Below are 13444 nucleotides of genomic sequence, written 5' to 3'. Positions count from 1 at the left end.
GGCAGTGTGGTCATTATTTCTTCTACTTCTCTCATAGAACTCAGAGGTGTGCAGAGAAGGCTTCTGTAGTGTAAGGGTAGTGTACTGTCCAGGAGAAACAAATTGAAATACGTTACTGTGATCATATTGTTTCACTTTAACATCTCACATCGGGAATAGGGGTGAGGAGACCAGCTGTAAATATGTATTATGATAGTCACTTAAAATACATGACTCTGGTCATTTGTACCTTTGTTTTCATCCAACTTTAACACCAGAGGGATATACAAGCATTGACTGTCTTTGGAGTGTGGTAGAGAGGCCAACAGTATAATGTCTACTTGAAAGAAAAAAGTAAGCCTGATTTTTTTTTTCTTATTCGTTATTTTTGTTCAGAACACAGCTGGTTCAAAATGTTTTCGTTGGGGGGGGGGGGGGCAAGGTAGATCATTAGATGTGTGTGAAATGGTGAAACAGAAGGCAGTGGTGGACAACATGAAGCCCTTTACCTTGGGCATCATTTTACTTAAGGCCAGCACTTTGCATAGGGTTGTTCTAATCTAATAGCATTGCAAATAAATGCAAGTTACTGTGACTGACCCTCAGTGAGATAGGTCATCATGGTGGTGTGCACAGGCCTGTCATAGTATAAGAACATTTTAGATACAGTTCAGTCTGTACATACTACTCATAAAACTTTGCAGCATGAACTAAAAAGTTGTTTAGGAGGGGTGGCAGAGAGAGGGCATCCCCAGACACTTCCAGTCTGTTACCTAACTTTGATCCTTGTAGGGAGCTCCCAAACTGCTAATCCTGTCCCTGATTTTGTTCCCTTGTTTCAGCTTTGTCATAACAAAGTTCCTTTTTAATTTATCCATTACTGAATGCTAATGCTGATTGGCTTGCATTACATAAAGATGACTTACTATTGTGCTTTTCCTTTGAGTTATTGCATAGATGTCCACTGTATGCCTGTTGTTGCTGTATTTGTCTTTTAATACGTTTTGTTGATTACTGGCATAAGGTATCATACATACCATCATGTTCCTTGAAAATTGCACTATATACTTGTGGTAAACTGTTCCCTTACCAAGCATCACATTGCATAGGTTGTTTAACAAAAGAAACGCTTCCAATGGTCCTTTACATTTTCAGCATTCAGTTTTCATCATTTTTTCATGTTTTCTCATACACCCACCTAATCTACCACTTTGGTCTACGTGTGATTTCTTCACTGTTTGTCAAATTCTTTTACTTTTTAAACAGAGATGGATATTGCATGAGTCTGCCTTTTACGTATTTGCTGCTTTTACCATAAGTACAAACATAAAGAAAAAACAAATGCATGGAGAGCATGTCTTTTGTTCCGCGCAACTATGACAGAAAAGAAACTTGAACTTCATAGTCTCTGAATGGGGATTCTGTGTGTACTTCCACTACTTTTTTGCTTAAACTCTTAAGGTTGGAATACTTAAATACTTATCCCTTCCTGAGGTTGTGCCCTATTTTAGTTGGTGTGTATAATGTGCACATCCCCTACCTTCCTGCTGAATTAGAAAGCTTCAACATTGTGTGCTTGCATTTTGTCTGTCGATATTTTCATTATTTTGGCATTCTGTGTTTTTTTGTTTAGTTTTTCATCTTGGTGAAGTAGAATTATGAATGTTTGTCAGGTTCAGGCAGGATGCTAAGGATGAAGCTGCCAGGTAAGAGGAAAAGAGGAAGGACTCATTTAAGGTTGATGGATGTGGTGAGAGAGGACAATGCAGGTGGTTGGTATGGCAGATAAAGATGTTAAGAACAGGAAGAAATGGGAACAGCTGAAAGAAAAAGATGTCAGGTTCAGGTAGGGCTGGGCATTAAGAGAGATATTTTCTGGGAAAATCTAAATATTTTACCAATTATATTTTGCTCTAATTATCTAGAAACATTTTTTGTGCAAAATTCATTCCTATTTTTTTTTAAGTTAACTGGAGTGATTAAAATACAGATCTTGCTTTGTCGCTGAAAAAGATTAAGCTGAGTACATACTGTATTGTCCAAAATGATCAACTTTCTTCATCTTTCCTCAGGTTTGAAACTTTCGAAGTTAACAGTTTTGAACAGTTCTGCATCAATTATGCGAATGAAAAGTTACAGCAGCAGTTTAACATGGTAGGATTGATTCCTTACTTTTTTCCCCTTCCAAGTGTCATTTTGCTTTGCCGTTTGTGTCAGTGTTACTGTACATCCACAGCTATGCCCCTTAATAACTCCTTCCCAGTGTTATAAATTTAGTTGTTGAAAAAAGAAAGTACCAGAACCCATACAGAAAGTTTAGTTCCTGAAATGTGCCCATACCATATGCTTTGCAAAGTATGTTTAAATATGATCTTGTGACCTGTGTGAAAAAAACAAATGCATCATTATTTCATTTCTGCTCTTTAGTTTTTTTCTTACTAGACAAGTTTAAAAAATGTGATTTTCACTGAATAAACCCCACTACTGTAAGACATTAGGATAGTTGTTAAAATATATATCTAAATATGTATGTGTGTGTGTGTATGTATAGGGTTATTAAGAACTATGATGACTAGGCTAACTCCATTGGCATACAGGGCGGCATCATGACTACAACCAGGTGACAGCTAAAATAGCTCTGGGCACCTACTGGAAGTGGCATGAGGAGAAAGAGGAATAAAGGGTCTGAGTCTCTTCACCTCCCTCAGATGGAGGGGTGGGGCCTGTGTCAGGAGAGACGCATGATAGACCAATTCCCATGATGAACCAGTTCCCATGATGAAGATGAGAAATGCAAGTGTGTGACCTTTGCAGGCTTTTACTGCACTTGTGGATGTGAAGAGCAGACCATTGTCATGGCCCCATTGAATGGCTTTCACACAAATGCTTACTAGATATGTGCAGGAAGTTAGGGTATAAATTTAAAAAAAAAAAAATACAGCACCACAAAGTGATGGCACAACTCCTGGTATCCAATTTTTCACTCTGTGAGTGAGTAGGCCAAAGGGCTCGCGCAGAGCGTACCTGGGGTGAGGAGTCTAGATAGTAAAGCATGGAGAGGTGTCCCAAAAATATACCAAGTTGTCTTATTAAGCAGTGTGTTACAATAAAGTGTGGGCTCGACCCAGATTCACTGCATGTTATACCAGTGTGGCTGATGTTTTCAATGGCATGATGAGAATTATGAGGGAGGGGGTCCTCGAGGTCTTTTTGAGGATGTGTACATTTTATCATGCATAGTAGAAATTAAGACAGTTAAAAATGAAAAGAAAAATTTATATTATACCTCTTTTTCCTGTACTGTCTCCAAGTTTAGTTCATAGGTATATGTACTAGGCTAATGGCCCTAGGGCCTTTACAAGCCTAGCCATAGGATTTCCCTGGCATAGTGCCACACAAACTTGGTTCCCAGTGCCTCTGTCGAGTAGAGCCACTGGAGTTATCCCCAGGGTGAATTTTCTGTTTCCCATCCACTCATCAAGATTTCTCTTGAAGAGGGTCAGCGAGGTGCTCTGCTTGACATGTATGGGAAGTCTATTCCATAGCATGGGCAGTCTCTGGGTTATGAATCTGTCCTTCCAGCATGTTCTGTTAATTGTGATAATGAGGTTGAGGTCTCTGGAGCATGTGGTGTGGAGGGATTGGGATTTCTTTAGATGTAGCATTTCTAACGGAGCTGGGTCAGACATGGCTTTGTAAGTCGAGCAGAGATTGCCTCTAAGTAGGTGATATGAGGCAGAGAATAGTTAGTTTTTTTGAGTCTGACCATATAGGACAAGTGTTTAAGGCCTAGTATCCTCTTTGTGAGGTACTTTTGCGGCCTCCTTAGTTGTTGCAGGTGTCTAGTGAGTACACGCCAAATGGGGCATTGTACTCAATGATTGACCTATTTGTGACACCCGTGGTTTGCATCAGTATTCAGTGCTAACATATTCTGTACAGTGTTTTCTTATAACTTTGATCTTTTTTTTTTTGTATATTAATACATATCCTGTTAATCTGGCCCATGTATATATCTGGTACATTGCATCATAAATGCTAGCTAGACCATACTTCTCAGGTGTCATAATAACCAAGCTCATTTATTTGCAAGACTGTAAAAAGTCTGTGCAGCAAGCTTCTTTACAACTGTTTTTTTTTTTGTCAGAATTTATTCCTCCAAAACTTATTACATGTTACAAGCCTGTTTTTGGATTGCACCGACCTTCTTCGTGATGTTTTTAAATCTGTTTACTATTTTAATTTTTTATTGACTGTTAATCCCTCCATACATGACCTATATTTTGAAAGCTGTAAGATGGTATTAAAGGTTTTTGCTGTGTTACTACTTTTTTGTTCAACTTACAACTGTATTGAATATTTGCTGGTAAAGTTGCCTACAACTTCTGTTAGTTTTTCTGTCTTAGAATGGTTTATTTTATTGAAATGCTAAGTTCTTTTGCAAAATTTTTAGTGAAATTGAAGGTTCTCAGCTGAATGTTGAATACAGATTGAGGTCATAATTGCGCTGTTGAGGTTAGAATTTTTATTGACACCATGAATACTTAGTATAATATAGATGTTCTTCATCTCACATTGCTGCAGTCCTTACACTTGGGTAGTCCGCTGTCCTCGGTCGGCCCGAATATCAAAGTATAAGGCTGACGTCGGTCAAGGCGCATTTGACTGACATCAGGACGTCAGGGTACAAATGCGCATGACCGACGTCATATCCTCAGTCTTTTTTGCCGCATGGTCCGATGCAGAAGCAGTATTGCAAGTGCCGGTTGGCGTTCTGAAATTTTTCGATTTCGGAGTTTCAGACAGAGTCAAAGTTGGCTAAGTACCCCGTTGGGGAATATTTTAGTTTTTTCTTGCCTCGGTGGTTTACCGGATGTCAGAAAAAGTGAATAATTGTATTTCTTGTGGGAAACAGATACCGCATAGAGACTATCATACTTTGTGTATTCCTTGTTTAGGGCCTGAGCACGACGTTGTTGGGTGTCGCTCTTGTGCTAGATTCAATAAGCGCACTATAAAGAGGAGATTAGATTGTGCCAGGTTAGTCTTCGGGAAGCGGTGCAATTATAGAATGCCGTCGGATGCTCCGACGCCCGCTTCTTCGAAGAAGCGCAAGGACAAAGCAGTTAAGCCTAGGCCAGAAGAACTGTCCGTACCGGACGCCGGTTCTTTAGAGGTGTCGGTGGAGCCGGTGGTTCCACCGGAGGTTTCTTTGGGTTCCCAGGGGGAAACTTTGTTATTGCAGGATGTGGCCTCTCAGGAGGCAGGCCAGGGTGAGGGGGCTTCTCAGGTTACTATTCTCCCCTCCCTGCCTAGGGTGGTTAGGCCCTCTCCTTCTGTTTCCAAGGCTTCTCCTAGAGGCAGGCCGGGTTTAGCTTCAGTTGGTGTCACCCCTAGTTCTTCTGGAACTGTGCCCAAGAAGCATATGCTTAAAATGGCAGAAGATTTGATTACTTTGATTAGGGGTTCTTTGCCCCCTCCTGATAAGAGACCTAGGGTGGAGCCTGAGCTAGGGAGTTTTGAGCAGGCTTCGGATGTTTCAGAGTCTTCGGCTGAAGACTTGCAGGAGTACTCTCCCTATTCTGATTCTGATGTGGATGATTCTACTCCTTCTGCTTCTCCTCCTGAGGATTTTTCTTTTTCAGAAACTCTTCATTCCATGAGGGAGCATTTTAACTGGGAAGGTCAGGACTTCTCTGATTCCAGGAAAAGGCTTAGGGAATTTTTGTCTTTACCCCAGCATAGGCCTTTGGCTATACCTCCTGTTTTGGATGTAGTGGAAGATGTTTTTACTGAGGCTTCTCTTAATCCTGATTCTTTGCCTCCTGCTCCTGTTAAACCGGATAGGTATTACAGGGTGCCTGAAGCTCATAAGTATCTTTTTAAGAGTCCTAGGGCAGACCCAGAAACTGTTAGCCAGGGGCCTAAAGGTGTTAAGGCTTCTGTTGTCAAGAATCCGGTTCCTGCAGATAAAGAGGCCAGGGCCTTGGATAGATGGGGAAAGAAAGTTTATACTTCTTCCACTCTAGCTATGAGGGCTTTGAATTGCCAGTTTCACATGTTGAAATACCAAAACTATCTCCTTTCACAATTGAAGTCTAAGGTTGATGCTCTGGCGGAAGGTATTGATTGTAAAGAGTTACAAGATTTAGTACATGTTTCTGAACAGGTGGGTAAGCATTCTTTGCAATGTGGTTTTGATGCTGTACAGGCCTCGTCTAGGGTGGCTGCCACTGGGTCAGTTCTTTGCAGGCACGCCTGGCTGAGGGATCAAAATTTATCTGACCATGTTAAAACTAGGATTTTAGATGCTCCCTTACAATCTGATGTGTTGTTTGATTCTCCTGTTGAGGCAGTTTTAAAGAAAATGGAGGACAAGGCTAAGTCTATGCAGACTGTTAAAGATTTTTTGCAGGTTCAGCCACCAAAGTTTAGTAGAAATTGGCCTTCTAAAGGGTGGACGTATCCTTCTTATGATTCCCAGTCTAGGGGTAGATCTAGACGTGGTAGGGGCAGAGCTCAGGGCTCTTTCAGGCCTAGAACAGGGAGCTCTCCTGCACAATCTTCAGGTGAGGGCAGGGGTCAGTCCTTTCGTAAACAGATCCAATGACCTACCTTTTCAGCTGCCAGAGCCTTCTCATCTGGCGGCACCTTTGGGAGGAAGGTTGGCACTTTTCAAAGAAAATTGGAGTTTAATTACCCAAGACAGATGGGTATTGGATATCATACACCACGGTTACAGGTTTTATTTCCATACTTTGCCTCCTTTCAGAGGCATGCCAGACGTTCCTCCTCAACAAAGAATAGAGGCTCACAAGCAAATTTCTCTGTTACTTCAGCTAGGGGTCATACAGCCGGTCCCTATGCCAGAAGTGGGCCTAGGATTTTATTCTCGCCTGTTCCTAGTACCAAAAAAGGGGAACACGTGGAGACCAATTTTGGATTTATCTATCCTCAACACTTATCTGGACATTCCCAAGTTCAAAATGTTGACGTTACAACAGCTTTTACCTCTGCTGGGCAAAGATCATTGGATGGTAACTTTGGATCTCAAGGAGGCTTACCTTCATGTTCCTATCAGACTAAGTTGCAGGAAGTATCTGCGTTTTCGAGCTGGGACTTCTCACTATCAGTTCTCTGCATTGCCCTTTGGCTTATCTACTGCGCCCAGAGTGTTCACGAAAGTTCTGGCTCCAGTGATAGCTTTCTTCAGGCTAAAAGGAATACAGATCTATCCTTATTTGGACGATTGCCTGATTCTGGCTCAAGGAAGGGAAGAGCTTCTTCATCATTTGGAATATGTGATAGCAGTGCTAAGATGCCTGGGGTATTCTGTGAACGAAATAAAGTCCAGTCTAGTACCCTCTCAAGACATGTGCTTTCTGGGTGTGAGACTGAATACAGCATCCCAGATGGCCTTTTTGACCCCGGACAAACAAATGAATCTTTCCCTTTACTTCCATCAACTATCTCATCAGTCCGGGCTGACTGCAAGGACAGTCCTTCAAGCCTTAGGGTTCATGGCATCTTGTATTCTGGTGCTTCCCAATGCCAAACTGCATATGAGGAAGCTGCAATGGTATCTCAAAAATGTATGGACACAGCACTGTCAGGATCTAGACACTGTCATTCAAATAATACCTTGCATTCGAAAGGAATTTTTGTGGTGGGCTCAGGAATGTCACCTAAACAAGGGACTCTCTGTGACCCGGCCAGAGGCGAGTCAGATTTTAACGACAGATGCCTCAGACAAAGCTTGGGGAGCTCATCTAAATGGAAAGTGGATACAAGACAAGTGGCCTGCCAGACTACAACATCTACATATCAATCTGAAGGAGATGTTAGCAGTCCAGTTTGCATTAATAGCTTTCAAGGATTTACTTCTTCCAGGGCAGGTGTTGGTTCTAACAGACAACACAACTGTCATGTGGTACATCAACAAGCAAGGGGGAACACATTCTTATCCTCTATGCAGGCAAGCAATGATTTTGTGGGAGACTGCTCTCAGTTTACAGCTCAATCTTCAGGCAAGGTTTCTGCCGGGAGCACAGAACTCCTTAGCAGATGTGTTGAGCAGACGAATTATGGATCCCCACGAGTGGAAATTGGATCCTCATGTATTTCAGAAATTGACAGTGTCATGGGGAACTCCAGACATAGATCTGTTCGCTTCTCCACTAAACCATCAGCTGCCAAAGTTTTGCACGAAAAGGTTTCATCCCACAGCTTGGAAAGTGGATGCTCTTTCTTTCAATTGGAGCAATCTCCATGTGTATGCCTTTCCACCTCTGCCTCTCCTCCCAAAGGTACTTCTAAAGGTCAGACAGGACAAGCCAAGGATGATTTTAATAGCTCCAGATTGGCCTCGACAGCACTGGTACCCATTACTGAGGAGTCTGGTTCGGAAGCCTCCATGGCCTTTGCCTTCGATTCCACACCTGTTGTCCCAGGAGGACAGTCATTTGCTCAGTGTCAAACTTCACTCTTCACCTAACAGCCTGGCATATTCTATTTTGAACCATAGAGGGTCTCAACTTCCACAACAAGTTTTGAATGTGATTTTGGAAGCTAGAAGGCCTAGTACAAGGAAAGTGTACGCAGATAAATGGAAGAGATTTTTATTTTGGAGTGCAGCAAAGGATTTTGATGTTTCTGAGCCTAATTTAAGTGTGGCTCTTCAATATCTTACTGAGTTACTGGACAAAGGTTTGTCCTTCTCTTCTATTAAGGTTCATGCTGCAGCAATTTCAGCTCACTATGACTGTGACCCACCATTGTTTTCTCATCCTTTGTTCAAGCAATTTCTTAGAGGGGCAAAGAATATAAGACCCCACGTGAGCTCCTACTCCTGCTTGGGATCTCAATTTTGTGTTGGAGAAACTCACTCTACAACCTTTTGAGCCTGCAGCTACTACTGAGTTGAAATATTTATCATGGAAGACTGCTTTTTTGTTGGCCATTACCTCTGCAAGAAGGGTATCTGAATTACAGGCCCTTATGGCGGTTGAGCCTTTCTTAATTTTCCATAAGGATAGGGTATCTTTACGTACTAATCCTTCCTTTATGCCTAAAGTGGTTTCTAGTGTGGCTTTAAACCAAACTATTCATTTGCCTACTTTTTATGCAAATCCCCAAAATAAAGGGGAAAAGATTTTGCACACTTTAGATGTACACAGGCAGTTGCGATATTATTTGGACAGAACTAAAGGGTTCAGGCAGTCTCAGCAGTTACTTGTTTCTTTTGCTTTGAGTTCTCAGGGCAAGCCTGTGTCAAAACAAACTATTTCTAAGTGGACTGGGTTTTGCATTGCTTTCTGTTATTCCCATCATGGCAAGGAGATTCCAGCTGGGATTAGGCCTCATTCCACTAGGGCTACTGCCACTTCGACAGCTTTTTTGAGGGGGGTGGCAACCAAGGATATTTTGGAGGCAGCTACTTGGAGTTCAGTGCATACTTTCTCCAAGCATTATCACCTACCACTTTACTCTAAATCCAGGGCTGGTTTTGCCACTGCTGTTTTGCAGGGCATTTTGGCAGCTCCTGCTTCCTTATAGTTTGGCCATCCTCCCTTACCTCTGCTTTGGGATTCTACCCAAGTGTAAGGACTGCAGCAATGTGAGATGAAGAACATAGTACAGTTTTGTACCTACCATAAATGTAGATGTTCGAAGATCCACATTGCTGCAGTCCAATTTACCCTCCCTCCTTCCCCTCTGTAGTTGGAGGTGGTTGTGTGGGTTGGGTTGTAAATATTATGTATATTGTATATATTGTACATATAATTAGTGCACGGGTGGTTGGTTGTTTGTTTGCTGTCTTTTGGTTTTGACCTTTATTTTTAGGGTCTTCTGACATCTGGGGCAAGAAAAGACTGAGGATATGACGTCGGTCATGCGCATTTGTACCCTGACGTCCTGATGTCAGTCAGATGCGCCTTGACCGATGTCAGCCTTATACTTTGATATTCGGGCCGACCGAGGACAGCGGACTACCCAAGTGTAAGGACTGCAGCAATGTGGATCTTCGAACATCTACATTTATGGTAGGTACAAAACTGTACTTTTTACTACTGTGCTGTGTGCATATAAATGCTTTATTGTGAATGTTCAGGTCCCCATATGCTTAGTATTTATTAGATTAGAGCCAGAGTCCTTTAAAAAGAGAATAGAAGTAGCAGATGTAGCTTAGCTGTCTGGATAATAGTTAGGGTTTGTCTCACTGTACAGCATTTTATTTGCAATTTCTTTGCAGCAATTTCCTCACGTCATTCTGTCCCTTCCTATTTCTGGTATCTACTTCATCTGGTTCAAACTATAGGAGGTTATATTTCCATATCATTCCCTTAAAATGTCCACACATCTTTGGCCTTAATTAGCCTTAATCATGTCCTTATGCTATGACTTTTCCTCAGTTGGTAGATTTCTGCTGGCACATTTATTATACTTTCATACTGTATTACTTTATCCAACAATGATCTGCTATTTGAAAGTTAAAGTTGTATATCAACCCAATTACAATGAGCACATATTTATATCTGCACCCTCTATGTGAGGTAAATAGCTGATCTGTATATTTTCCCATATTGTATCCACTCTCATCTTACCTAAAATGAGGTGCTCACACCTGTATCTTCAGAGTCTACCTCCTTTTCTTACAAACTCTACCATTTTGCAAGACTTAACCACCTCAGTGTCACATTATCTTCTCACTGGCAATTTATGTATTTTTCCATTTCTGAAACCTTGGGTATATTATCTGCTTTGCATTTGATTCATGTGCTCCAGGTGCATAATGCAGAACTTTTCTAAAAGTTGCAAGCTATCATATCTCGTGTGTCTCGATTCCTTCTGATATTTACCAATATAAATGTTATCTTTTGAATATTCCCCGTTAACAAGTTCTCCAATCTTACCCTTGAAAAACTTTATCTGTGACAGTTCTGCCTTGCACAGGATCTACTTTATATGCTTTTTGCCAGAAAGCTAACCTCAGATTTGGCTGGTCACAAGTTCTCAGTATATAGATTTTCATAAGTACTGGAGCTGCTCAGTTTGAGCAGTTGTGTCAAAAATATACCTTTTACTGCAAAAGGTCAAGCTGTCTGCACTCATTGAAGCTTCAGTATTCTCACTTTGAGGTCACTGCACTTTGAAGAAAAAGCGGTCATTGACAAGGCAATACAATGCTTCTCACTGCTGCTCTGTGGTACAGTAACCCTCGGCCACCCAAAACTCACTAGTGAGTGTATACAGCTTGTTATATAATGGATGAGTCTGGAAGCTTCAATCATATTCCATCATGAATAAATGTGGATCAGTCCCATGAGTGCAGAATCAAAGAAAGCCCTGACTCCCTAAAAACAACCCCATTTACTATCTCTACATGGAATTACAGTTCTCAAAAAAGAAATCCTGGAATTATACATGTGATTTTGAAATGTAATTTCCAGTCATTCTTACTGCTGCAGTAGTCTATATGTTTGTAACTGGCCAGCTTCCAAAAGATTTCCTCCCCTCTTGCACTGTCACACTGTTCGCTCCCTTCTTGAAGGAAACTATATAAGCAGTCAGAGTGACTAAAAATCTTTCAGACTTTTTTGCTTCCTCATGCAGATACAGCTCTGAGGCTTCTCAGGAACAGCAGTTGGCCTAAGGCTTCCTTTTGGACAGATAAGTCCCCCTTGGGGAACCCATCCACATTTATATATTTTGAGGAATATTTTGTTTTTTTTTTTCAGAATTGCTGCACTTCTCTTTAAGAATGCCAGCTTTTCAGTAATGCTGGAAGTCATTCAAAGGACCACTATTATGGTTCTAGGAATTGCTTTAGGTTTACCTTGTCTGTTTAAGCTTTTATGGCCTAGGTACGAGTTTTCACTTTAGATCTGTGATTTTGGTCAGTTGCGAAGTTTATTTTGTGGGAAATATAGTTGTGTGGTGTGAATGTTTCATGACAACTTATCTGACAGAGGTTTAAGTCAGCAGTTCATTTTGGGAAAGATCTCTGTTTTGAACAGGGGAATTGTGTGCTGCTTGTGCATTTAATTGTGTTGGAGTACTGGAACATTTTGAAGGTTTGTGTACTGCTTATGTGCACCGAGTGACAACTTACCTTCTGACCGACTCTGTCCAGGGTAGTTAACTGGTAATAGGGCTTCTTACTAGGCTATATATAGTATGGCTCCATACACTGGACCTATTGGTCCTTCTCTCAAAGTACCTAAAAAGAAAAACAGCTGAAGTTTGAGTCCTTGCCTTCAGTGCAGACTCACTGTGCCTTGGTGGTGACAATATAGTGGCCATTGCCAGTTCTTCATATGGCTTACTGGTTTCCTTGAATCCCTCTGGTGTAGCTTTCCCAGCCACTATGGACCTAGGGGTCAGACACATCCTGTGTGAGTGTTCTAGTATCCGATCTGAGCATGGGATAACCATCCATTATAGGTGTAGGAGACAACCTGGGAGGTGGCTTTGGACTGAGAATTCTTGTTCAGGATGATATGCCTTGCAGTTTGGGCTGTCCACTGCACAAAGAGCATTACAACGTCTCTTACCCCAGTGGTGGCCCACTGCAAATTACAGGGCATCCATATTTTTCCTTATGACTTGTTTATCTGAGCTGAGTATTTTCCTAATATCAGGTGCAGGCAAGTTCTCTCCTAAATCTGGCATTCCAGATAAATATGCAAAAATCCTCTCTCACACAGTTGCACTGCATTGTTTCTAGATTACCTGATGGACACTGTAATGCAAAGGGCTTTTCTTCCTGAACAGAAGGTCGATTTTTTTTCCTGGAAGTCTTCCTGAACTTTTCTAGCCAGTCTCAGTCCACTGCCAGAGAATTTTCTAAGGATACCTTGTAGCTTTTCTGAAAAAAAAACAAAAAAAAAATACTTAGTTTCCCACCTTTCTAAGCTAGTATAGTCCAGTTTTCAGGTTAGTGCTGAATTCAGGGCTGTGTTACAAGTCTGTGTTTGACCATACCTTACTTGGATAGAAGGAAGTTTCTCTGCTCACCCGTGAGAAAGGGGAGCTTTGAGCAACCTATCTGTCCCTGTAGGAGTGGTATTAGCCCAGAAATTAGTAGTTTATTGGCCATTTTGGGCTAATTTGTATCTGTTTAATTTCCCTGCTATAAAAAACGCATTTGCCCGGTTTTGCGTGCCGGGCAGCGCCTGTTAGCTAGGGTATAACTATTCGCAGCTCCACAAAGTCTCCTCTTCAATTTTTCACTTGGAACTAGGCAAACTTTCAACTTAAGCACTCAAACCATTCATTTCTCAGCCTGGCACTTGCTCAAAACTCATAGCAAGCACTTATAAACCCTAGCACTAGACCCCCCTATACTGTACAGAAGGACAGGGCTCTCTATTCGACCTTACAAGCCAATCAGTAAAACCGTTCACTGTACCTATTCAGGCCTGTCCAAAGGGCAGATGTTCATCGTGTTTCACTGTTGCAGTCA

General features: G+C 41.6%; 1 protein-coding gene across 1 annotated transcript in view; it reads left to right on the top strand.

Moving 5' to 3' along the window:
- The window catches only part of LOC122787918 (unconventional myosin-Vb-like), a gene marked incomplete at its 5' end in the record, with an annotated part of 1807467 nt that overhangs the window by 437785 nt on the left and 1356238 nt on the right, over nt 1-13444 (top strand). Inside the window, one exon of the mRNA XM_044054844.1 lies at nt 2052-2133. Coding sequence (XP_043910779.1) covers nt 2052-2133 — 82 coding nt within the window. The remainder of the gene's footprint in view (nt 1-2051; nt 2134-13444) is intronic.

The sequence above is a fragment of the Protopterus annectens genome, chromosome 13.part0 (genome assembly GCF_019279795.1).
Source record: "Protopterus annectens isolate FY-2018-M chromosome 13.part0, PAN1.0, whole genome shotgun sequence".
NCBI lineage: Eukaryota > Metazoa > Chordata > Ceratodontiformes > Protopteridae > Protopterus > Protopterus annectens.
This window is presented reverse-complemented; position numbering and strand designations above follow the sequence as displayed.